Source organism: Salvelinus fontinalis, chromosome 10 (assembly GCF_029448725.1).
Source record: "Salvelinus fontinalis isolate EN_2023a chromosome 10, ASM2944872v1, whole genome shotgun sequence".
Taxonomy (NCBI): Eukaryota; Metazoa; Chordata; class Actinopteri; order Salmoniformes; family Salmonidae; genus Salvelinus; species Salvelinus fontinalis.
Window position 1 is genome coordinate 30,429,313 of NC_074674.1, and position 26,626 is coordinate 30,455,938.

General features: G+C 44.3%; 1 protein-coding gene and 1 long non-coding RNA gene across 2 annotated transcripts; both read right to left on the reverse strand.

Moving 5' to 3' along the window:
• LOC129863995 (uncharacterized) lies at window positions 1–9,512 on the reverse strand. The gene is made up of 3 exons (XR_008761037.1): window positions 9,289–9,512; window positions 1,646–1,755; window positions 1–1,398 (listed from the first exon to the last, which is right to left on the reverse strand). It is a non-coding gene; the product is annotated as an uncharacterized LOC129863995 (long non-coding RNA).
• A 1,346-nt stretch (window positions 9,513–10,858) lies between these two features.
• On the reverse strand, window positions 10,859–19,865 carry LOC129863996 (transmembrane protein 88-like). Its single transcript, XM_055936507.1, has 3 exons — window positions 19,323–19,865; window positions 12,535–12,923; window positions 10,859–12,211 (listed from the first exon to the last, which is right to left on the reverse strand). Exons 2-3 carry the CDS (start codon window positions 12,910–12,912, stop codon window positions 11,933–11,935), a joined length of 657 nt encoding a protein of 218 aa, XP_055792482.1. The 5' UTR covers window positions 12,913–12,923; window positions 19,323–19,865; the 3' UTR covers window positions 10,859–11,932.
• Between the last annotated feature and the right edge of the window lie 6,761 nt (window positions 19,866–26,626).

Here is a 26,626-nt window from a genome sequence, read left to right on the forward strand (position 1 = left end):
TTATTTGATTTCCATGTTTATTAAGATCTGTAGGCATTAGGACACCTCACAGCTAGTCTGGGTACCAGAGACAGCAACCAGGCTACCTTAGGCTCTGAGACACCTGCTTCATGTTAGTTATGACTATAGTGTTACCAAATATACTAAATAGATGCTTATCTCTAAAGGTTTGATACATACCATGTTACATGTGTGCCAATTACCATTGCCTATAGTGTGTACCTGTAGCTTTTGTTTTACAGTAGTTTGTTTTACAGTAGTATTTCTCCAGAGAAGTAACCAAGATCTCCTCTCTTTCTTCTTACCGTTATATCTGATATGCATTACATAACCCGTTGCCATCTCGTATGTAAAACACGTGTCTTGGTGCCAAGTCACTGGTTAAAGTGTTAATCTTTAACCAGTGTTCAGAGTCTGTCTGCCATAAAGGCCTGTTTGTTAAGTACATCCCCAGTGTTACCAAAATACACAGTCTTACTCTGAAAACTTTTGAAAGGATGTGATAGGGTAACAGAGATCATGGGCCGAACATTAGAAAGGGTTCCATAATCAAACGGCAAAAACATTTATTTGCAGCTATCCAAAACTATTTAAAAAGTGACTTGTCACATTACTAGTAATGTAGCATTAGTCTTTTGTTGATTATTTCATAGCAACAATACAAGTAGAATATAAAGTGTCAGTAATCATTGACGGTTATTATTACATTCATCGTATAGCTGTGTATTAGTCATGGCCAGTCTACAACACCAGTTTCTAGATGGGATATTACAGAAAATGGACCATTACAAAACATGCCCCAAAAAATATGCAAAACCATTAGGTGTATAGCAGACACACGTACACAAATTTGACCCTAGAACAATAAATAAAGTGCAAATGATAAAACGACAGGAAAACAAGAAGAATGCACTTCAAGGTAATAGCATAGACAAAGTTTCTCAACCCCTATCTAAAAGTGTTTTCTCCCATCTGTCAAAGATGTTCTAATGGCTATCAGACAGTTCTCAGTAGTGCTTCTCAGCCTCCATCTTTAGTCAAGCACCTATCTCAAACCTTCAGCTGAACTAAGCTGAACAAATACAAACAAGAACAGTTTTCTGACCATTTTATGTTTGACCATCATTTTAGTATTCTTCTGTCCAGACACGATCATTGAAGAACTGGGATACTGTCTGTTGTAAGACAAAGATGCTTCTGAGCAGACAGTCTTTGAGGGGTGTTTTTGCAGCAGGGGCTGGAGGTTGGGGGCTCAGTAGGTGGTGTCTATAACGTTGCCCTCCATCCGATGTCTGTAGGCCACTCTTGCCTTGTGGGAAAAGTAGACAACTCCTCCTCCAGCACCATCACTGGCATAGGTTGGCGGGGCAAACTGGGGCTCTGTCTCAATGGATGGAACTGGAAGAGAGGAGAGAGGACATAATTAAAAACCCATTAACTTGACATTAATACTGACATTAATCTATCTTGGTAAGTCACATCCCCATATTGTACTACTACTGATGTTGATGAACTGTCAAAGGGTTTTCAGTCCAACATTACATTCCAAATAACATAGTGTTCCGCTTTTTGAAAATAGTGCCTCTGAAAAAACCTAAATAAACAAGCATCCCACTCCAGCAAAAACTGTAGCTGGTGTTCCTACCCTCTTTAGGGACGCAGTCTCTGCTCTTGCCCTTGTCTTTACACCTCTTGTACCAGGGAAAACACTGGAGAACCTTCACACCCATTGGTGCAGCAGCTAGGGGAGCCAGTCTGAAAAGAGAGAACAAGGATTCTGTTATTTAAAAGAAGCATTAACACTAGGTACACCATAACTCAGCAGGATTTGAACAAGAACAATCACTTGAACAATCATATTGCATTATGTGCTCTGTTTCTCACAAAATAAATGACGTGCCTTGTTCAGGGAATGTCCTCCCTATGTCATCCCTCTTCTGAATTGCACAAGCAAAATTGAGTTATTATCCATTTCTAAAACTACACACTCCAAACTTGCCCTAAATGTGTAATTGTGGTTTGGGTGTAGGACTATCATTTTTCTGTTTGAGAGAGAGAGAGACAGTAGCTAAAGGGTATTATCTTCCTTGTCCTTATTTTTTGGGGCCCTGGAGGCGGTGAACCATTTAGATTATTACTTCCAGGTATGACAGAAGACCAAATAGATGCATGTTAAAAACAGGCACTTCATCAAAGGGAGCTTTTATATTATGTAAGTTACCTATTCACAATCAGTGACCCAAATCTCTGTCTGGCTTTGTGCTGGAGACACAGGCCCAAAAAGTCCCATCTAACAGACATAATCTATCCAGTGCCTACTTATACAGTCTCATTCTACTTTTCTGTTTACATTATGCAACTATGTTGTGACAGCAAGAAGTCAATGTCACAGAGCAAATATCGAGTTTATGCATCTTCTTATGAAAGTTGATTTGCAATAGTAAAGTTAGTTGTATCCTAAGCTTCAGGTCTGCTTAGGTCAGTGTTTCTGGTTGTTATAATGCCAGGACGCTTAACATGTCTCTCGGGAATTGTGAGAACAAACCAACAAGCTGATCTAATTATAGATCTGTCTCCTTTACAGTATAGGACTTCTATGTCACCTGCTGGGTAAAAGGTAACCCCAGACATGGTAACCCCAGTCATGGTAAGCCCAGACATGGTAACTAGAGGTCGAACGATTAATCGGAATGGCCGATTAATTAGGGCCGATTTCAAGTTTTCATAACAATCGGATATCGGTATTTTTGGACGCCGATTTTGCCGATTACATTTTTTATTTATTTTATTTTTTACAATTTTAGGGATTCAATCTTTATTTTTTATTTTTTTTACAACTTTAGGGATTCAATCTTGCAAACTTACGGTTAACTAGTCCAACACTCGGTTAACTGCTCCAACGTGTACCTAACCATAAACATCAATGCCTTTCTTAAAATCAATACACAGAACTATATATTTTTAAACCTGCATATTTAGCTAAAAGAAAGGTTAGCAGGCAGTATTAACCAGGTGAAATTGTGTGACTTCTCTTGCGTTCATTGCACGCAGAGTCACGGTATGTGCAACAGTTTGGGCCGCCTGGCTCATTGCGAACTAATTTGCCAGAGTTTTACGTAATTATGACATAACATTGAAGGTTGTGCAATGTAACAGCAATATTTAGACTTAGGGATGCCATCCGTTAAAATACGGAACAGTTCCATATTTATTTATTTTTTATTTTTTTTATTTTTTTTTATTTTTTTTATCCCCTTTTCTCCCCAATTTTCGTGGTATCCAATCGCTAGTAATTACTATCTTGTCTCATCGCTACAACTCCCGTACGGGCTCGGGAGAGACGAAGGTCGAAAGCCATGCGTCCTCCGAAGCACAACCCAAACTAGCCGCACTGCTTCTTTAACACAGCGCGCCTCCAACCCGGAAGCCAGCCGCACCAATGTGTCGGAGGAAACACCGTGCACCTGGCCCCCTTGGTTAGCACGCACTGTGCCCGGCCCGCCACAGGAGTCGCTGGAGCGCGATGAGACAAGGATATCCCTACCGGCCAAACCCACCCTAACCCGGACGACGCTAGCCCAATTGTGCGTCGCCCCACGGACCTCCCGGTCGCGGCCGGCTGCGACAGAGCCTGGGCGCGAACCCAGAGACTCTGGTGGCGCAGTTAGCACTGCGATGCAGTGCCCTAGACCACTGCGCCACCCGGGAGGCCCCACAGTTCCATATTTCACTGAAAGAATAAACGTTTTGTTTTCGAAATGATAGCTTCCGGATTCGACCATATTAATGACTTAAGGCTCGTATTTCTGTGTGTTATTATGTTATAATTAAGTCTATGATTTGATAGAGCAGTCTGACTGAGCGATGCTAGGCACCAGCAGGCTCGTAAGCATTCATTCAAACAGCACTTTCGTGCGTTTTGCCAGCAGCTCTTCGCTGTTTATGACTTCAAGCCTATCAACTCCCGAGATTAGGCTGGTGTAACCGATGTGAAATGGCTAGCTAGTTAGCGGGGTGCGCGCTAATAGCGTTTCAAACGTCACTCGCTCTGAGACTTGGAGTAGTTGTTCCCCTTGCTCGGCATGGGTAACGCTGCTTCGAGGGTGGCTGTTGTTGATGTGTTCCTGGTTCGAGCCCAGGTAGCGGCGAGGAGAGGGATGGAAGCTATACTGTTACACTGGCAATACTAAAGTGCCTATAAGAACATCCAATAGTCAAAGGTATATGAAATAGAAATCATATAGAGAGAAATAGTCCTATAATTCCTATAATAACTACAACCTCAAACTTCTTAACTGGGAATATTGAAGACTCATGTTAAAAGGAACCATCAGCTTTCATATGTTCTCATGTTCTGAGCAAGGAACTTAAATGTTAGCTTTCTTACATGGCACATATTGCACTTTTACTTTCTTCTCCAACACTTTGTTTTTGCATTATTTAAATCTAATTGAACATGTTTAATTATTAATTTGAGGCTAAATTGATTTTATTGAAGTATTATATTAAGTTAAAATAAGTGTTCATTCAGTATTGTTGTAATTGTCATTATTACAAATATAAAAAATAAAAATCGTCCGATTAATCGGTATCGTCTTTTTTTGGTCCTCCAATAATCGGTATCGGCGTTGAAAAATCATAATCAGTCGACCTCTAATGGTAACCCCAGTCATGGTAAGCACAGACATGGTAACCCCAGTCATGGTGACCCATACATGCCCAACTAAGCTGTTATTGCATGTGTAAAAAAGGCCACTACCTAACTTCCCCTCACAGTCCCTTCAGTTTCCCTTAAGTCCCGTTAGTTTGGCTGCTCAGTCTACCTAAGATATCACTTACCCATTATAGCCCTGCAATTCCCAACCAATCAGAGTGCTTGGAAATGCGCATCTGGACTCCGCACCCGCCCACTCAGTGTTATTGTCATCAGAAGGGAGAAGACCCATGTTTCTGAGGACTTTTTGTTGTCCACAGTAACACTAATGTCTAAATGTTGTGCGTGCATCAAAATGTAAGTTGCAGGGGGGTTATTGGGGTTTTTACATGCTGTGTAATAATAGGTAATTACCACTAATTACTTGCTGTTACTTTGATAGCTTTTAGACATATGTTCTACAGTATGGCTGTTACTATTCTTTAATGTCAGAGTTGCCAATACTACTTTGCCTATTGTTTATCATATGTAGTATTATTCCATACTATTAGTGCTATTGCATTGGTTGCACAAGTACTTTTGCAGAAGTGGTTTAATTGTTGTATTGGTAAAGTCTTTTGCATGCACACGCTACCACAGCGTTTTCCATAGTGGCCTTTATTAAGGTGTGTTATTGCGTTGCCATGGGTGAGCTTCTAGAGTCATCTTAGACAGTTCTTGGAGATTGCTCATGCGCAGAATAATTTAGGACCCTGTGGCGCCAGGGCAGAACTGATAAGGTTGTAGATTTGCACACGAGGCTGGAGAGAGGGTGCCATAAATTCTGACCCTTTGTCAATCCAAATTATTGGTTTCTCTCTCTCCAAGAGGGGACTGTTTAAGTTTGTGTTTATATTGATGCTGTCTTTATGGCCCTTTATAGACATGTTATAAGTATAATGCCATTTGCCATTTATTCATGTACATACAGTGCCTTCGGAAAGTATTCAGACCCCTTGACTTTTTCCACATTTTGTTATGTTACAGCATTATTTTAAAATGGATTAAATCGTTTTTTCTCTCATAAATCTACACACAATACCCCATAATGGCAAAGCAAAGTTTTTTTGTTGTTGAAATTCCTGCTAATTTATAATAATAAAAAAAAGAAATATCACATTTACATAAGTATTGAGACCCTTTACTCAGTACTTTGTTGAAGCACCTTTGGCAGCGATTACAGCCTCGTGTCTTCTTGGGTATGACGCTACAAGCTTGGCACACCTGTATTTGGGGAGTTACTCCCATTTTTCTCTGCAGATCCTCTGAAAGGTCTGTCAGGTTAGATGGGGAACGTTGCTGCACAGCTATTTTCAGGTCTCTCCAGAGATGTTAGAACGGGTTCAAGTCCGGGCTCTGGCTGTGCAACTCAAGGATATTCAGAGACTTGTCCCGAAGCCACTCCTGCGTTGTCTTAGTTGTGTGCTTAGGGTCGTTGTCCTGTTGGAAGATGAACCATTGTCCCAGTCTGAGGTCCTGAGTGCTATGGAGCAGGTTTTCATCAAGGATCTCTCTGTACTTTGCTCCGTTCATCTTTGCGTCAATCCTGACTAGTCTCCCAGTCCCTGCCGCTGAAAAACATCCCCACAGCATGATGCTGCCACCTCCATGCTTCACTGTAGGGATGGTGCCAGGTTTCCTCCAGACGTGACGCTTGGCAGTCAGGCCAAAGAGTTCAATCTTGGTTTCATCAGACCAGAGAATCTTGTTTCTCATGGTCTGAGAGTCTTTAGGTGCCTTTTGGCAAACTCCAATTATCATGTGTCTTTTACAGAGGAGTGGCTTCCATCTGGCCACTCTACCATAAAGGCCTGATTGGCAGAGTGCTGCAGAGATGGTTGTCTTTTTGGAATGTTCTCCTATCTCCACAGAGGAACTCTAGAGCTCTGTCAGAGTGACCATCGGGTTCTTGGTCACCTCCCTGACTAAAGCCCTTCTCCCCTGATTGCTCAGTTTGGCCGGGCGGCCAGATCTAGGAAGAGTCTCGGTGGCTTCAAACTTTTTCCATTTAAGAATGATGGAGGCTACTTGATCTTGGGGGACCTTCAATGCTGCAGACATTTTTTGGTACCCTTCCCCAGATCGGTGCCTCGATACAATCCTGTCTCGGAGCTCTACGGACATTTGTGTGCCTTTCCAAATCATGTCCAATCAATTGAATTTTCCACAGGTGGAGGCCAATCAAGTTGTAGAAACATCTCAAGGATGATCAATGGAAACAGGACGCACCGGTGCTCAATTTCGAGTCTCATAGCAAAGGGTCTGAATACTTATGTAAGTAAGGTATTTCAGATTTTTTTTTTTTTATCAATTTGCAAAAATGTCTAAAAACATGTTTTCGCTTTGTCATTGCAGGATATTGTGTGTTGATTGCTGAGGATTTAATAAAAATAAAAAAATCAATTTTAGAATAAGGCTATAAGATAACAAAATGTGGAAAAAGTCAAGGGGTCTGAATACTTTCCGAAGGCACTAATATGTGTATTGCATAGTTATAACCCTTAAATAATACTGTTTACATGTGTGCATATCTTTGTCTTATAGAACCACAACAATAAGATTCCAAGTAAATCACATTACCAGAATCATATAAACATCTTCAAAGGAAACAGCTGTGTCTGTGAGTGGTGGTGACTATCAAAAGTACAGTGATAGGTCTCAACACCATGTTCTAACTGGACAGCACTATAGAGGACAGAACCAAACCAATCAGTTATACAGTGGCTTCCGAAAGTGTTTACCCCCCTTGGCATTTTTCCTATTTTGTTGCCTTACAACCAGGAATTAAAATAGATTTTTGGGGGGTTTGTATCATTTGATTTACACAACATGCCTACCACTTTGAAGATGCAAAATATTTTTTATTGTGAAACAAGCAAAAAATAAGACAAAAAAGCTGAAAACTTGAGCGTGCATAACTATTCACGTCCCCATAGTCAATACTTTGTAGAGACACCTTTTGCAGCAATTACACCTGCCAGTCTCTTGGGGTATGTCTCTATAAGCTTGGCACATCTAGCCACTGGGATTTTTGCCCATTATTCAAGGCAAAACTGCTCCAGCTCATTCAAGTTGGATGGGGTCCACTGGTGTACAGCAATTTTTAAAAGTGTGGGCTTTGACTAGACATTTAAATGTTTCCCCTTAAACCACTCGAGTGTTGCTTTAGCAGTATGCTTAGGGTTATTGTCCTGCTGGAAGGTGAACCTCCATCCCAGTCTCAAATCTCTGGACGACTGAAACAGGATTCCCTCAAGAATTTCCCTGTATTTAGCGCCATCCATCATTCCTTCAATTCTAACCAGTTTCCCAGTCCCTGCCAATGAAAAACATCTCCACAGCATGATGCTGCCACCACCATGCTTCACTGTGGGGATGGTGGCGTTCTCGGGGTGATGAGAGGTGTTGGGTTTGCGCCAGACATAGCGTTTTCCTTAATGGCCAAAAAGCTACATTTTAGTTTAATCTGACCAGAGTACCTTCTTCCATATGTTTGGGGAGTCTCCCACATGCCTTATGCCAAACACCAAACATGTTTGCTTATTTTTTTCTTTAAGCAATGGCTTTTTCTGGTCACTCTTCTGTAAAGCTCAGCTCTGTGGAGTGTACGGCTTAAAGTGGTCCTATGGACAGATACTCCAATCTTCGCTGTGGAGCTTTGCAGCTCCTTCAGGGTTATCTTTGGTCTCTTTGTTGCCTCTCTGATTAATGACCTCCTTGCCTGATCCTTGAGTTTTTGTGGGCGGCCCTCACTTGGCAGGTTTGCTGTGGTGCCATATTCTTTCCATTTTTAAATAATGGATGTAATGGTGCTCCGTAGGATGTTCAAAGTTTCTGATATTTTTTTATAACCCAACCCTGATCTGTACTTCTCCACAACTTTGTCCCTGACCTGTTGGAGAGCTCCTTGGTCTTCATGGTGCCGCTTGCTTGGTGGTGCCCCTTGCTTAGTGGTGTTGCAGACTCTGGGGCCTTTCAGAACAGGTATATATATACTGAGATCATGTGACAGATCATATGACACTTAGATTGCACACATGTGGATTTTATTTAACTAATTATGTGACTTCTGAAGGTAATTTGTTGCACCAGATCTTATTACATGAATTACATAAAATCCCAAACATGAAATCCATTACATGAAATCCATTCAAATTGCAGGTTGTAAAGCAACAAAATAGAAAAAACGCCAAGGGAGATGAATACTTTTGCAAGGCACTGTAAGTATATAGCGGGTGAGGGCATCCACAGCCAACAGCTCAGACGGGAGAGGGCAAACAAGCCAACCGTTTTTACGTGGTCCTTTTAGCCGGATTTAGTGACCAACAGGGTATCATGGTCCTTCATTTCTCCGGATTTAGCGACCAATAGTTTTTACAGCGTGTGTGTTTTCCTACATCCATTTCAGTTTGTGCCCTCAATTCTGACATAATTTTGGCCTAAGGAGGCTACAAAGTGGGTTCCATATCAACGACTTCACATAGGCCAATCAATACAAAACGTTATAACAACACAATACTAAATGTGAAAACTAAATATTGAAAACGCCATGGACGTCTTGGTGCTATTGAATAGTAAAAGTGCTTATAACTCACCTGGAAATTAAAGATCAAAACGGTATGAATTTATATTGTAGTGAGTTTGTTTCCTTAGAATTCTCCTAGAAATTGTATAATTGCTTCCGGTTTGATGTCTCGAGGCAGTCAGAGCTCATTCCCCTGACAAATGATGGTGTATAAGCAACCTGCCTTGTTGCGCGCCTGTCACTCTCCCTTTGATACAGCAAGAGCATGGAAATTTTCCACTGTCGACTCCGCGTCTTTAAATAGCTAATCCTTCAGTGTGTGGCCACAACACAAAACATGCCTCCCTTGCCCTCTGACCCCGCCCCTGCATTTACTGTATGCGTGTGTTGGCAACTTGGCATGGAAGTTAATAGATTTCCAGTGAATTGTTGCTGTGTTCTCTTACAGTGTTGGTGTATGGAAAGCCGATTTAACATATATTCATTGAATATTTGATATCAATAGTTGTATTTTTTTTATACCAATACTTGTATTTTTTATATGAATAATTTGAATTGTTGATATACGATATTCTTGCCTACTTCACCCATATTTTTTTTGATTTGAGCAAAAAAGTAAAGTGTGTAGTTCCAGTAGTCCTAGTTAGCTACACCACTACATGTAATTCACTACTGAAAACACTACCAAGATTTTAGTTTAGTTCTACCACCAACAACAAGCTACTGCAAAATGTAGTTAAAAATGTAAATACATGTATTTCACTACTCCCCAACACTGTTCCCTTATTAACTGTTAAACAAGGACATGGTGATCCAATTGGCAAGGGATGCAATGTTAGTCAGTCAAGATGATGTGTTTACCCACACTATTTAAAACATTTTATTATGCATCTTGTACCTCCACATGGTAAAATATTACATGAAGTGCTTTTATTAAAGGTTGTGTATGCTATTATTATCCTGTCAACCATCAACACAAGGTGACAATAGATGTAACCAACACAATAGTCAACCATAGTTGATCAGTTTTGAAACGTGGCCTTACCTAATCTGACACCCAGTCCAACCTAATTTGACTGATGGGCAGAACACTGACTTTTTGTGACCTTGAGCAGTGAACTTTCAGTAGCGTAAATATTTGTTTTGATTTTCAAACAGCTGACTTAGAGCACAACAGCGGGCAGGGAGAAAATAAGTTGTTTTGTAGTTTATATGAAACTGACATTGCTTTAATAAAAAAAAATCTGTTTTGGATTTTCCATTCAATACTATTCTATTGCCATAATGGGCAGTTAGGATGCCTGGAATATATTCAAAATATTCACAATTACATTACAACAGCTGCTTATTCACAGGTCATGACTATAAACATGACAGAAGTAGATTGTTTTATCTTACTTTAAATGTTTTAATTAGCAAGTTACTCATGTATTTATTACTTTATGACAACTGTTTTTGTTATCCACAAAATATGATTATAGGTTGTCAACAGTTTTCTAAGAATGTCATCATTCTATTCAAGCCAGACAAGTGAATACAAGCAAAGTGTCAGAGACGTGTGTATAGGTGGCAGGGAAGTCAGGCGCAGGAGAGTCAAACGGAGTGTAAAATGGAGTCTTTTAATAAATGTCCAAGGAACATGCTCCATAACACTCATAAGAAAATGAATAATAAACAAATATGGGTACGAAGACCCGTCGCTCACCTATACAAAATAAACACTACACTGACAACAAACAATCTCTGACAAAGACATGAGGGGAAACAGAGGGTTAAATACACAACAGGTAATGGATGGGATTGAAAACAGGTGTGTGGGAAGACAAGACAAAACCAATGGAAAATGAAAAATGGATCGATGATGGCTAGAAGACCGGTGACGTCGACCGCCGAGCACCGCCCGAACAAGGAGAGGCAACGACTTCGGCAGAAGTCGTGACACAAAGCCTTCCAGTTACTGAGTGAAGTGATGCTATAAAAGTGTTTTGATTCTGTATAACATATTTCTATGATGTTCTTACTTGGAATTAATATGTCATTAAAACTTTGATGAAAGAGTCAACATTTGACAGCTGTCATATGGCATCAGAGATAGTAGCCTTGGTAACCCACATTGTTTGTGAGGTGATGTAATGGCAGTTGGAATCTCGTGCTCCACTAGAGGGACATGTTGTCATTTCATGCCAGACAGAAACTGATTCACTTGTAGTTATTTCTATAAGACAAAACACCTTTTCTGATATAATGGAAATATTTTATTCTAAACAAACATAATTTACTAATAGTACAGGATAATTCAACATAAAAAACAAACATAATGACAAATAATTGCAGTGTAGTTACAGTGGTATTTGATAGTACTTCATGTAGCATACTTGTGTTTTTACAGCTTCACCTTTGCTCTCTGCAATCTACAAACCAGTGTATTGTAAGATCCACCTCCACACCACCCCCACCAAAAGACTCATAGGCATATTATAACTGTGTCCATAAACAACATCTCCACGAGTCCACACCTCAACTTTCCCTACTACCCTCATGCCCTGTTCTCTCCCTTCCTTCACATTCCTTCCCTCCCTGCTCAAGGTAGAAGTTGCCTCTATCTACAGATCTAGGATCAGATTACTTGATCCCCAATCCTAACCGTAACCTTAAGAGGCAAGAAAATGTTATCTGACCCTGCATCAGTGGTTAGGGTCAACATATCCCTCCCCTCACACCCACACACTGCCTTTGCCCTCCCCCTCTGAGGCCCCCTGCTGGCCACAGCAGCCTCCTCCACGTTGACGCGAGGCAGGCAGGTTCTTGTAGACGGCCCTGCTGTAGGGGATGAAACAGAGGCCCAGTTGGAGGTGGCGGGCCAGGCGGCAGTAAGCAGCCAGAGCCAGGACCAGGAGAGGGGTGACCAGGATGAAGCCCACCACCAGCAGGGCCACACAGCCACCGTCATCCAGCAGGTCTGAACAGTACAGGGACGTGCCATTGGGTTGCACCTGGGGACGACAGGGAGGAGAGGGAGGAGAAATGGTTAATGGTGTGCAACCAACACAAACACACACACACACACACACACACACACACACACACACACACACACACACACACACACACACACACACACACACACACACACACACACACACACACACACACACACACACACACACACACACACATTTTAAAACTACTCATCATGTGCTCAGGAATGCTCAGGTCAGGACTCATGCTCTCTCTCCCTGTATGTCTCTGACTCTCCCCTCTCTGTCTCTATCTTTTTCTGATACACACAGACTTTCTTCCTGGATGTCAGTCTTACCGTAGAGTGACATAGGAAGCCAAACACGACCATGACCAGCGCTGGGGTCATGATGGTGCCGAACACAATACTGACCAGCGTACTGTTGACCAGGGCAATGATCAGGTTCTGAGCCGTCACCAGTACTGAGCACGCCCAGCAGTCCAGAGAGCCTCTCAGCTCCAGAGTGGCGTCCGTAGCCCCCGCCACACTGCCCGCTACTGAGTACGGGGGTGGCACCACCACCACCCCTGACCCCCCCGTGGGCGACCCTGGCACAGAGGTCACAGAGCCTGTGTGCTGGAGGTGGAACTGCAGTGAAGACAGAGGTTCCCCATTGTTAATGTGATGCAGCTTGGTGATGCCGTTCTCCAGGGTCTGGTTCCTCGGCAGACTCATCCTCCCTAGGCCTTCGGGAAACAAAATGATTAGTGTTATTAATTCAGTAATTTATGTGTCTGTCATACAATTTCATAATCATCATTACTAGTGGTAGTGCAGTTAATAATGGGCCAAGTGATAGCGCAGGCCTGTTACTGCTCTTCTGTTCGGGAGCCTTATAGGGCTTGCAGTTACAGTGCCTTCAGAAAGAACTCACACCCCTTGACTTTTTCCACGTTGTTGTTTTACAAAGTGGGATTCAAATGGATTTAATTGTCATCTTTTGTCAATGATTGTCACGCCCTGACCATAGAGCGACTTTTTATTCTCTATTTTGGTTAGGTCGGGGTGTGACTAGGGTGGGTGATCAAGTGCATTTATTTCTATGTTGGCCTGGTATGGTTCCCAATCAGAGGCAGCTGTTTATACCCCACTGGTTTTTGTGGGATCTTTTTTTCGTGTTGATGCCTGTGAGCTCTACAGAACGTCACATTTCGTTGCTCTTTATTGTGTTTGTTAGTTTCAAATAATAAACATGTGGAACTCTACGTACGCTCCGCCTTGGTCCGAGTATGATTACCACGACGATCGTGACAGAAGATCGCACCACAACAGGACCAAGCAGCGTGCCTTGGATCCCACCACAACAGGACCAAGCAGCGTGCCTTATCTCCTCCCAAGGAGGCTTGGGAGGAGATAAAGGAGGAGAAGACATCCTGGACTTGGGAGGAAATTATGGCTGGAGACAAAAGCTTTCCATGGAAGCAGACGCAGGGAGAGAAGGGAAGACAGCGACGATGCCGGGTTTCGCGGCCACAGAATAAGCCCAAAAGACAGCCCAAATTTTTGGGGGGAGGGGGCACACGGGGTGGTCGGTGCAGCCGAGGAATGAGCCAGAGACCGTCAGGGAGTCGAAGGAGGAACTCGACGAAAGATTCCGGAGAGAGGTGGTGGCGATGAGAGTGCTGCAGAGCGGGCGTGCAGTCCGGTGTCATCTGCACCAGTTTCACGCATCTGGCCTCCAGTGCGCCTCCCCAGTCCGGTAAGTCCTGTGTCTCCTCCACGCACTCGCCCTGAAGTGTGTGTCACCGTTCCGGTACAACTTGTGCTGGTTCTACGCACCAGGTCTCCAGTGCGCATACACAGCCCAGTACGTCCTGTGCCAGTCCCCCGCACTCGCTGTGCGAAGTGTGTCATTGTTCCGGCACCATCTCTGCCAGCTCTATGCACCAGGTCTTCAGTGTGCCTCCACAGCCCAGTACGTCCTGTGCCTCCTCCTCGCACTCTCCTTGAAGTGCGTGTCCCCAGTCCGGTACGTCCTGTGCTTGCTCCTCGCACTCTCCCTCAAGTGCGCCTTCCCAGTCAGGTATGTCCTGTGCCTGCTCTCCGCACTCGCCCTGAAGTGCGTGTCACCAGTCCGGTGCCACCTGTACCGGCCCCACGCATCAGGCCTCCAGTGCGCCTCCCCAGTCCGGTACGTCCTGTGCCTGCTCCTCGCGCTCGCCCTGAGGTGCATGTCACCAGTCCAGTACCACCAGTGCCGGCCCCACACACCAGGCTTCCTGCGACGATCCCCAGTCCAGAGCTTCCGACGACAGTTCCCAGTCCAGAGCTTCCGGCGACGGTTCCCAGTCCAGAGCTTCCGGCGACGGTTCCCAGTCCAGAGCTTCCGGCGACGGTTCCCAGTCCAGAGCTTCCGGCGTCAGTTTCCAGTCCAGAGCTTCCGGTGACGGTCCCCAGTCCAGAGCTTCCGGCGACGATTCCCAGTCCAAAGCTTCCGCGACGGTTCACAGTCCAGCACTTCCGGCGACGTTTCACAGTCCGGAACCCCCAACGACGGTCCACGGTCCGGAACCTCCTGCAACGGTCCACGGTCCAGAACCTCCTGCGACGGTCAGCGGTCCGGAATCTCCAGCTCCAGGGCAGGAGCCTACCTCTGCAACGATGCCCAGTCCAGGCACAGCGTCCAGTCCCGCTCCATGGCAGGAGCCTTCCTCTGCGCCGATGTCCAGTCCAGGCACGGCGTCCAGTCCCGCTCCAAGGCCGGAGTCTTCCTCTGCGCCGGTGCTCAGTCCAGGCACGGCGTTCGGTCCTGCTCCATGGCAGGAGCCTTCCTCTGTGCCGATGTCCAGTCCAGGCACGGCATCCTGTCCCGCTCCATGGCAGGAGCCTTCCTCTGCGCCGATGTCCAGTCCAGGCACGGCGTCCAGTCCCGATCCATGGCAGGAGCCTTCCTCTGCGCCGGTGCCCAGTCCAGGCACGGTGGTAAACTCAGCTCCATGGCCGGAGCCTTCTTCGGCGCCGGTGCCCAGTCCGTGTGCGGCGTACAACCCGGCGTTCTACCTGGCTCCATGGCCAGACCCGTGGTCTGGGCGGGGGCAAAGTACTCAGTGATGTGTTATGTTTAGGGCAAATCCAACAGGGTATTCAGGGCATAAAGTTCCTTTCTTTGCCACATTTTTTTGCAGTTTTACTTTAATGCCTTATTGCAAACAGGATGCATGTTTTATTCTGTACAGGCGTCCTTCTTTTCACTCTGTCAATTAGGTTAGTATTGTGGAGTAACTACAATGTTGTTGATCCATCCTGAGTTTTTCCTATCACAGCCATTAAACTCTTCAACTGTTTTAAAGTCAACATTGACGTCATGGTGAAATCGTTGAGAGGTTTCCATCCTCTCCGGCAACTGAGTTAGGTAGGCCACCTGTATCTTTGTAGTGACTGGGTGTATTGATACACCATCCAAAGTTTAATTAATAACTTCATCATGCTCAAACAGATATTCAATGTCTGCTTTTTTTAAACCCATCTACCAATAGGTGCCCTTCTTTGTGAGGCATTGGAAAACCTCCCTGGTCTTTGTGGTTGAATCTGTGTTTGAAATTCAGTGTTCAACTGAGGGACCTTACAGATAATTAAAACTTCTCACGAGTCACCATCCCGGATCCGGGAGCACCCTCATCAGTAAAAAAGCTGACTAGCATAGCCTAGCATAGCGCCACAAGTAAATACTAGCATCTAAATATCATTAAATCACAAGTCCAAGACACCAGATTAAAGATACACATCTTGTGAATCCAGCCATCATTTCTGATTTTTTAAATGTTTTACAGGGAAGACACAATATGTATTTCTATTAGCTAACCACGATAGCAAAAGACACAACTTTTTTTTCACAACTTTTTTTTCCTGAATAGGTAGCTATCACAAATTCGAACAAATAAAGATATAAATAGTCACTAACCAAGAAACAACTTAATCAGATGACAGTCTGATAACATATTTATTGTATAGCATATGTTTTGTTAGAAAAATGTGCATATTTCAGGTATAAATCATAGTTTTACATTGCAGCCACCATCACAACTCTCACCAAAGCAACTAGAATAATTACAGAGACCAACGTGAATTACCTAAATATGTGTGGGGTACAGAGATGAGGAGGTCATTCAAAAATCATGTTAAACACTATTATTGCACACAGAGTGAGTCCATGCAATTTTGTATATGACTTGTTAAGCACATTTTTACTCCTGAACTAATTTAGGCTTGCCATAACAAAGGGGATGAACACTTATTGACTCAAGACATTTCAGCTTTACATTTTTAATTCATTTGTAAAAATGTTTAAAAACACAATTCCACTTTGACATTATGGGGTATTGTGTGTAGGCCATTTAATCAATTTTAAATTCAGGCTGTAACACAACAAAATGTGGAAAAAGTCAAAGGGTATGAATACTTTCTGAAGGCACTGTACAGTCGTGGCCAAAAGTTTTGAGAGTGACACAAATATTAATTTTCACAAAGTCTGCTGCCTCAGTTTGTATGATGGAAATTTGCATATACTCCAGAATGTTATGAGGAGTGATCAGATGAATTGCAATTAATTTCAAAGTCCCTCTTTGCCATGCAAATGAACTGAATCCCCCAAAAACATTTCCACTGCATTTCAGCCCTGCTACAAAAGGACCAGCAGACATCATGTCAGTGATTCTCTCGTTAACACAGGTGTGAGTGTTGACAAGGACAAGGTTGGAGATCACTCTGTCATGCTGAATGAGTTCAAATAACAGACTGGAAGCTTCAAAAGGAGGGTGGTGCTTGGAATCATTGTTCTTCCTCTGTCAACCATGGTTACCTGCAAGGAAACATGTGCCGTCATCATTGCTTTGCACAAAAAGGGCTTCACAGGCAATGATATTGCTGCCAGTAAGATTGCACCTAAATCAACCATTTATCGGATCATTAAGAACTTCAAGGAGAGCAGTTCAATTGTTGTGAAGAAGGCTTCAGGGCGCCCAAGAAAGTCCAGCAAGCGCCAGGACCGTCTCCTAAAGTTGACTCAGCTGCGGGATCGGGGCACCACCAGTACAGAGCTTGCTCAGGAATGGCAGCAGGCAGGTGTGAGTGCATCTGCACGCACAGTGAGGCGAAGACTTGTGGAGGATGGCCTGGTGTCAAGAAGGGCAGCAAAGAAGCCACTTCTCTCCATGAAAAACATCAGAAAAACGGATATTCTGCAAAAGGTACAGGGGTTGGACTGCTGAGGACTGGGGTAAAGTCATTTTCTCTGATGAATCCCCTTTCCAATTGTTTGGGGCATCCGGGAAAAAAGCTTGTCAGGAGAAGACAAGGTGAGCTCTACTATCAGTCCTGTGTCATGCCAACAGTAAAGCATCCTGAAACCATTCATGTGTGGGGTTGCTTCTCAGCCAAGGGAGTGGGCTCACTCACAATTTTGCCTAAGAACACAGACACAAATAAAGAATGGTACCAACACATCCTCCGAGAGCAACTTCTTCCAACCACCCAGGAACAGTTTGGTGACGAACAATGCCTTTTCCAGCATGATGGAGCACCTTGCCATAAGGCAAAAGTGATAACTAAGTGGCTCGGGGAACAAAACATTGATATTTTGGGTCCATGGCCAGGAAACTCCCCAGACCTTAATCCCATTGAGAACTAGTGGTCATTCCTCAAGAGGCGAGCGGACAAACAAAAACCCACAAATTCTGACAAACTCCAAGCATTGATTATGCAAGAATGGGCTGCCATCAGTCAGGATGTGGCCCAGAAGTTAATTGATAGCATGCCAGGGCGGATTGCAGAGGTCTTGAAAAAGAAGTGTCAACACTGCAAATTTTGACTCTTTGCATCAACTTCATGTAATTGTCAATAAAAGCCTTTGACACTTATGAAATGCTTGTAACTATACTTCAGAATTCCATAGTAACATCTGACAAAAATATCTAAAGACACTGAAGCGGCAAACTTTGTGAAAATTAATATTTGTGTCATTCTCAAAACTTTTGGCCACGACTGTAGATAGATGGGGAGGCTGATAATGGATCCCCTTTACACACAGGAATCTGTTTGGCATGCCCCTATTTCAATAGTAGATTGAAAAAAAGCCTATGAATGTCATTGCGTTAAAGTGAGGGTAGCTAAGTTTCCTAAAGTACAGTGGTGAGAGGTGCAGACAGTAAACACAGATAACTACATAACTCTGGGCGGGAGGAAATGGACTTCCCTTGGCCCCACCCCTAGTCTCCTGGATGACTAAAGACCCAGAACAATGAGACCCCCCCCAACCCCACCCTCTTCAAAACCCCATTCTAAGAAACCTTCTTCCACTAATTTTAAACGTCAACAACCTTTTGTTGATTGGATTTTAACTGAAACCTGATCATTGTAATGGGTTATTTAATTTATTTCACCAAACTTTCATCAATGTTCAGTTGACTTTAGCAGTGGGGTGGGACCTCAGGCACAATGTGTCATATTCACATGTCCTCAGATCACATCTGATACTATAACTGTTGGTATTAAGATGAAGGTAGCATGTGCAGGTATGACCAGCATGTATAACCTCTCATAGAACATCATGGGAAAAAGGGTTCATGGATTGAAATAGTTACTTTCCATTCAGTCTTCATATGAACCAAGCAAAGAAGGGGGTGGATTAAAAACCTTCCAATAAAGTATTTTTATTTCATTTATTTAATTAGGCAAGTCAGTTAACAACAAATTCTTATTAACAATGATGGCCTACCCCGGCCAAACCCTAACTCAGACGACGCTGGGCCAATTGTGCGCCGCCCTATGGGACTCCCAATCACAACCTGTTGTGATACAGCCTGGAATTGAACCAGGGTCTGTAGTGATGCCTCTAGCACTGAGGTGCAGTGCCTTAGACTGCTGCGCCACTCAGGAGCCCAAAAGATTATTAAACGGTCTTGGTAATACAATACAAAATGCTAAACTTCTCATCACACCCAAACTTCAATTGAACATGCTCTAGAAGCATAAACCCTATGAGCTGGAAAAAAGTTGACTATGATCTTTGTTAGGATGTTTAGTTTGAGTTTCCATGTCCCTCCATCCCTGGATTCCCATAATGATTACAATGAGATGTGTTTACTCACTGTGTGATTGGTGGAGCAGTTCTGAGGATTTGTCTCTCTGTCGCTCACCTCTCACACTAACAGTAAGAGAAGATGTGAATACACTCTATTCTTTAACCTGTCTTCCTTCTCTGAGAATGCGCGTCGAGAGAAGAAGAGGTAGGTCTCCACGACATGAACATCCAGATCCTGAGGTCAGACAGAAGACATTGACCAGGTGGAGGTTTATACCCTGATGATGAGAGTTTAGACCTTTGTCATTCTCTGATATATCCTGGTGTTTCTGAAACTCCAGGTATTCAGCAGATGCTTTGTGTCTGCAAAGGTCTCAGTCGGTGTCACTCCCTTTCCCCTTTGCTTTGTGTTAAATTCTACACTCTGCACAGTTAAGGCAAATATTGCTTTTCTGCTTGGCTCTGACTCTTCCTTTCCTGCCGTGCTGTTTCCTCACTTTCATTCCAGTTTGGTTAGTCACTGAGTCTCCCCTCTGTCTCCTGTCTGTCTCCTGTCTGTCTCCCCTCTGTTTCCTATCTGTCTCCTCTCTGCTGGGTGTGTGTCTGTGGGCTGCTGTGGTGCTGGTGGGTACAGAGAGGCAGCTGGGGAGTGTTAGACGTTGGTGATGGTATTTGGAAAGGGCGGGGACACAGGAGGGATTACACTGATAACCCTTGGACCCAGTGGGGAGCGAAGGGGTAGGGAGGGGAGGGAAGGGGGGAGCGAGGGGGTAGGGAGGGGAGAGAAGGGGGAGCGAGGGGGTAGGGAGGGAAGAGAGGGAAGGGAGGAGAGAGGGGGAAAAAGTGTTTATCTGAATAGATAAGGAGACGGGTGAGAGTTGCCAAAACTCTTGCAGTCACTACAACCCCTAACCACTACCTTCTGCTGCAGTTACTACAACCACTACCTCCTGCTGCAGTCACCACAACCACTAACCACTACCTTCTGCTGCAGTCACTACAACCACTAACCACTACCTTCTGCTGCAGTCACTACAACCACTAGCTACTACCTTCTGCTGTAGTCACTACAACCACTAACCACTGCCTTCTGCTGCAGTCACTACAACCACTAACCACTGCCTTCTGCTGCAGTCACTACAACCACTAACCACTGCCTTCTGCTGCAGTCACTACAACCACTAACCACTACCTTCTGCTGCAGTTACTACAACCACTACCTTCTGCTGCAGTTACTATAACCGTTAACCACAACCTTCTGCTGCAGTCACTACAACCACTCACCACTACCTTCTGCTGCAGTCACTACAACCACTAACCACTACCTTCTGCTGGAGTCACTATAACCACTAACCTCCTGCTGCAGTCACTACAACCACTAACCACTACCTTCTGCTGCAGTCACTACAACCCCTAACCACTGCCTTCTGCTGTAGTCACTACAACCTCTAACCACTACCTTCTGCTGTAGTCACTACAACCACTAACCACTACCTTCTGCTGGAGTCACTATAACCACTAACCTCCTGCTGCAGTCACTACAACCTCTAACCACTACCTTCTGCTGCAGTCACTACAACCCCTAACCACTGCCTTCTGCTGTAGTCACTACAACCTCTAACCACTACCTTCTGCTGTAGTCACTACAACCTCTAACCACTGCCTTCTGCTGTAGTCACTACAACCTCTAACCACTACCTTCTGCTGTAGTCACTACAACCTCTAACCACTACCTTCTGCTGCAGTCACTACAACCAACAACCACAACCTTCTGCTGTAGTCACTACAACCACTAACCACTACCTTCTGCTGCAGTCACTACAACCACTCACCACTACATTCTGCTGTAGTCATTACAACCACTAACCACTACCTTCTGCTGCAGTCACTGCAACCACTAACCACTACCTTCTGCTGCAGTCACTAAAACCACTAACCACTACCTTCTGCTGCAGTCACTAAAACCACTCACACTACCTTCTGCTGTAGTCACTACAACCACTAGCCACTACCTTCTGTTGCAGTCACTACAACCACTAACCACTACATTCTGCTGCAGTTACTACAACCACCAGCTACCTTCTGCTGCAGTCACTACAACCACTAACCACTACCTTCTGCTGCAGTTACTACAACCACTAACCACTACCTTCTGCTGTAGTCACTACAACCACTAACCACTACCTTCTGCTGCAGTTACTACAACCAGTAACCACTACCTTCTTCTGCAGTCACTACAACCGTTAACCACTACCTTCTGCTGCAGTCACTACAACCACTAGCTACTATCTTCTGCTCCAGTTACTACAACCACTACCTTCTGCTGTAGTCACTACAACCACTAACCACAACCTTCTGCTGTAGTCACTACAACCACTAACCACAACCTTCTGCTGCAGTCACTACAACCACTAACCACTACCTTCTGCTGCAGTCACTACAACCACTAACCACAACCTTCTGCTGTAGTTACTACAACCACTAACCACAACCTTCTGCTGCAGTCACTACAACCACTAACCACTACCTTCTGCTGCAGTCACTACAACCACTAGCTACTATCTTCTGCTCCAGTTACTACAACCACTACCTTCTGCTGTAGTCACTACAACCACTAACCACAACCTTCTGCTGTAGTCACTACAACCACTAACCACTACATTCTGCTGCAGTTACTACAACCACCAGCTACCTTCTGCTGCAGTCACTACAACCACTAACCACTACCTTCTGCTGCAGTTACTACAACCACTAACCACTACCTTCTGCTGTAGTCACTACAACCACTAACCACTACCTTCTGCTGCAGTTACTACAACCACTACCTTCTGCTGTAGTCACTACAACCACTAACCACAACCTTCTGCTGTAGTCACTACAACCACTAACCACAACCTTCTGCTGCAGTCACTACAACCACTAACCACTATCTTCTGCTGCAGTCACTACAACCACTAGCTACTATCTTCTGCTCCAGTTACTACAACCACTACCTTCTGCTGTAGTCACTACAACCACTAACCACAACCTTCTGCTGCAGTCACTACAACCACTAACCACTATCTTCTGCTGCAGTCACTACAACCTCTAACCACTACCTTCTGCTGTAGTCACTACATCCACTAACCACAACCTTCTGCTGCAGTCACTACAACCACTAACCACTACCTTCTGCTGTAGTCACTACAACCACTAACCACTACCTTCTGCTGCAGTCACTACAACCACTACCTTCTGCTGCAGTCACTACAACCACTAACCACTATCTTCTGCTGCAGTCACTACAACCACTAACCACTACCTTCTGCTGCAGTCACTACAACCACTACCTTCTGCTGCAGTCACTACATCCACTAACCACAACCTTCTGCTGCAGTCACTACAACCACTAACCACTACCTTCTGCTGTAGTCACTACAACCACTAACCACTACCTTCTGCTGCAGTCACTACAACCACTAACCACTATCTTCTGCTGCAGTCACTACAACCACTAACCACTACCTTCTGCTGCAGTCACTACAACCACTAACCACTATCTTCTGCTGCAGTCACTACAACCACTAACCACTACCATCTGCTGTAGTCACTACAACCACTAACCACTACCTTCTGCTGCAGTCACTAAAAATCAAATCAAATCAAGTTTATTTTATATAGCCCTTCGTACATCAGCTAATATCTCGAAGTGCTGTACAGAAACCCAGCCTAAAACCCCAAACAGCAAGCAATGCAGGTGTAGAAGCACGGCGGCTAGGAAAAACTCCCTAGAAAGGCCAAAACCTAGGAAGAAAGCTAGAGCGGAACCAGGCTATGAGGGGTGGCCAGTCCTCTTCTGGCTGTGCCGGGTGGAGATTATAACAGAACATGGCCAAGATGTTCAAATGTACACAAATGACCAGCATGGTCAAATAATAATCAGGAGTAAATCTCAGTTGGCTTTTCATAGCCGATAATTAAGAGTATCTCTACCGCTCCTGCGGTCTCTAGAGAGTTGAAAACAGCAGTTCTGGGACAGGTAGCACGTCCGGTGGACAGGTCAGGGTTCCATAGCCGCAGGCAGAACAGTTGAAACTGGAACAGCAGCAAGGCCAGGTGGACTGGGGACAGCAAGGAGTCATCATGCCCGGTAGTCCTGACGCATGGTCCTAGGGCTCAGGTCCTCCGAGAGAGAAAAAGAAAGAGAGAAGGAGAGAACTAGAGAGAGCATACTTAAATTCACACAGGACACCGGATAAGACAGGAAAAGTACTCCAGATATAACCAACTGACCCTAGCCCCCCGACACAAACTACTACAGCATAAATACTGGAGGCTGAGACAGGAGCGGTCAGGAGACACTGTGGCCCCATCCGATGATACCCCCGGACAGGGCCAAACAGGAAGGATATAACCCCACCCACTTTGCCAAACCACAGCCCCCACACCACTAGAGGGATAACTTCAACCACCAACTTACCATCCTGAGACAAGGCCGAGTATAGCCCACAAAGATTTCCGCCACGGCACAAACCAAGGGGGGCGCCAACCCAGACAGGAAGATCACGTCAGTAACTCAACCCACTCAAGTGACGCACCCCTCCTAGGGACGGCATGAAGGAGCACTAGTAAGCCAGCGACTCAGCCCCTGTAATAGGGTTAGAGGCAGAGAATCCCAGTGGAGAGAGGGGAACCGGCCAGGCAGAGACAGCAAGGGCGGTTCGACCACTACAACCACTAACCACTACCTTCTGCTGCAGTCACTACAACCACTAACCACTACCTTCTGCTGCAGTCACTACAACCACTAACCACTACCTTCTGCTGCAGTTACTACAACCACTAGCTACTACCTTCTGCTGCAGTTAGTACAACCACTAAACACAAGAGAACAAACAGAGTGGAGCATTCTGAACCTAAATGTTGGTAAATGTAAGCATTTCAAATAATGTATTTGTAATATTGTGAGATGGTAATAAGATGGAAAGAGAAAGGGGGATACCTAGTCAATTGTACAACTGAATGCATTCAACTGAAATGTGCATTCCGCATTTAACCCAAACCCTCTGAATCAGAGAGGTGCGGGGGGCTTCCATTATCGACATCCACATCTAATGTACTGTCTCTCCATTGCAAGATAAACCGATACAGAACGTGTATTTTATACTTGCTATACATGTTCGGAACATGGATACATTTTTTCTGGGCTACTTCTTACATAAGACAGATCTGTACATTCCTATCTGATAATGAGTGAGATCTAGAAGATGGGGAGTGAACACACTGACTGCACAAAGATAAGACACACACATTCCCATGGTGCTACAGCAAACAGACCCCAAGACACAACAGAACTAAACAAATGAACAGAGAGCTGTGTAGAAAGTAGGGGCAGTGGCTGGGTCATATAAGACATGGTTGCTTTAAAGGTTGAGAAGGAAAGGGGACTGGCCCTCCTGATGAAGAACAGAACACCAGGTTCAGAAAACAAAGTGGACATGTGGATGGGGAGGAACAAAGTGATGTTACAGGAGAAGGAGAGGATCGCCAGACTGATAAGAGACCAGTGGGGGTTTAGTTCAAAGGGGGAAAATGTGTATTTTCTTTGGGTTTTCCCCCCTGTTTTTTTATCACAGTCAGGGCAAGTGTGTTTATTTACTTATTTCTTCAGAGGGCAGATAGGCGCTCTCTCTGGAGATAGAGGGAGTGATTGGATGAAGGAGGGACTGGAGAAGAAGTAGAAAGAGGGGTGATTAAAAAAAGCCTTTAGGAGTGTGGAAGACCAGCCAGACCAGGAATGTTAGGGGGAAATCCTTAGAGGATTCAGAGAATAATGGAGATATATGTTTTCCCTCTGTTCGATGTGTAGCTGCTATTACCTCAGTGCTGCAGCCCTCCTAGAGGAGTGTGTGTGTGTGTGTGTGTGTGTGTGTGTGTGTGTGTGTGTGTGTGTGTGTGTGTGTGTGTGTGTGTGTGTGTGTGTGTGTGTGTGTGTGTGTGTGTGTGTGTGTGTATCTGTGACTGTGTCTGTGTCAGAGAGAGAAAAAGAGATACAGTGGAACCGAAATAATTGACACCCTTAATAAAGATGAGCAATAATGACTGTATAAAATAAATAATTTAAATATTGAGCTATATTGTATGCTATAAAAATAACAGACAAGGGCCCCAGGACCAGTGAAAGCAAATAGCCCCATAACATCAAAGATCCTCCACCATATTTTACAGTAGGTCTGTGGTTATTGTCTGCTCCTGTATTCTGATTTTGTGGCCAAAGAGCATCATTTTCATGTCATCCAACAAATCTAAATGCCTGAAGTTTGCTAAAATGCATTGACACAGATTGGAAACGGTGTGTTGGTCAGAGGAGGTGAAAACACAGCTCTTCAGCCACACACACCAGTGGTGGGTTTGGCATTGAAATGAGAATGCATAAACAGAGAAGAACCCAATATACCTACTGTAAATGGTGGTGGATCTTTAATGTTATGGGGCGATTTTGGTTCCACTGGTCCTGGGGTTCTTGCTAAGGTCAACGGCATCATGAACTCTACCAAGCTTCTCACAGGAGGCTGAAATTTGGCCTCAAGTGGATCTTCCAGCAAGACAATAACCACAATACACGCATCAAAATCCACAAAGAAATGTTTAAATGGTCACAAAATCTAAATGTTACAATGGGAATCTCAGTCTCTGGACTTGAAACCCATTAAAAACACGTGGTTTGGTTTTAAGAGGATGGTCCATAAGCACAGACAAAAGATATCAAGGACCTATAAAGACTCTGTATGGAGGAATAGTCTAAGATCATCCCAATGTGTTCTCCAAAAGGCTCAGTACTGTTATCCTCGCAAGGTGAGGTATTGAAAGGTATTTAAAACAGGGGTGTCAATCATTTTTACCCCTATATTATTTCGAAAAAATGTGATTACTTGTTAAACAAAATCTCTTTGAGTATAAAATAATAACATTTCCAAATATTTGTGAGCATACAATATAGCTTAGTATTTAAGTTATTTATTTTATACTGTCATTTTTGCTCATCTTTATCAAGGGAGTTAATCATTTTGGGCCCTACTGTATGTGTATGATGAGGAACTAGAGCAGGGGTGTCAAACTCATTCCATGATGGGCCTAGAGCCTTCAGGTTTTGGCTTTTCCTTTCAACTAAGACGACCAGGTGTGGGGAGTTGTGACCTTAATTCATCAGTCAAGTGCAACAGAGGAATGAAAACCTGCAGACACCCGGCCCTCCGTGGAATGAGTTTGACACCTGTGGTTTAGAGGGTTGTTAGAGGAGGAAGGCCAGTCTTCCTATCCTTGGATATTCACTGCTCTATCCATTTGTCTAGGATGAGGTGTCCCTGCATCCTCTTTAAACTAGAGGTGTTT

What these genes read in the sequence shown, in the direction of transcription:
- LOC129863996 (XM_055936507.1), bottom strand. Translation starts at nt 12,912, where the DNA reads ATGAGTCTGCCGAGGAACCAGACCCTGGAGAACGGCATCACCAAGCTG. An exon ending in GCTTCCTATGTCACTCTACG is followed by an intron (nt 12,212 to 12,534) that starts GTAAGACTGACA and finishes TGTCGTCCCCAG; the next exon opens with GTGCAACCCAATGGCACGTC.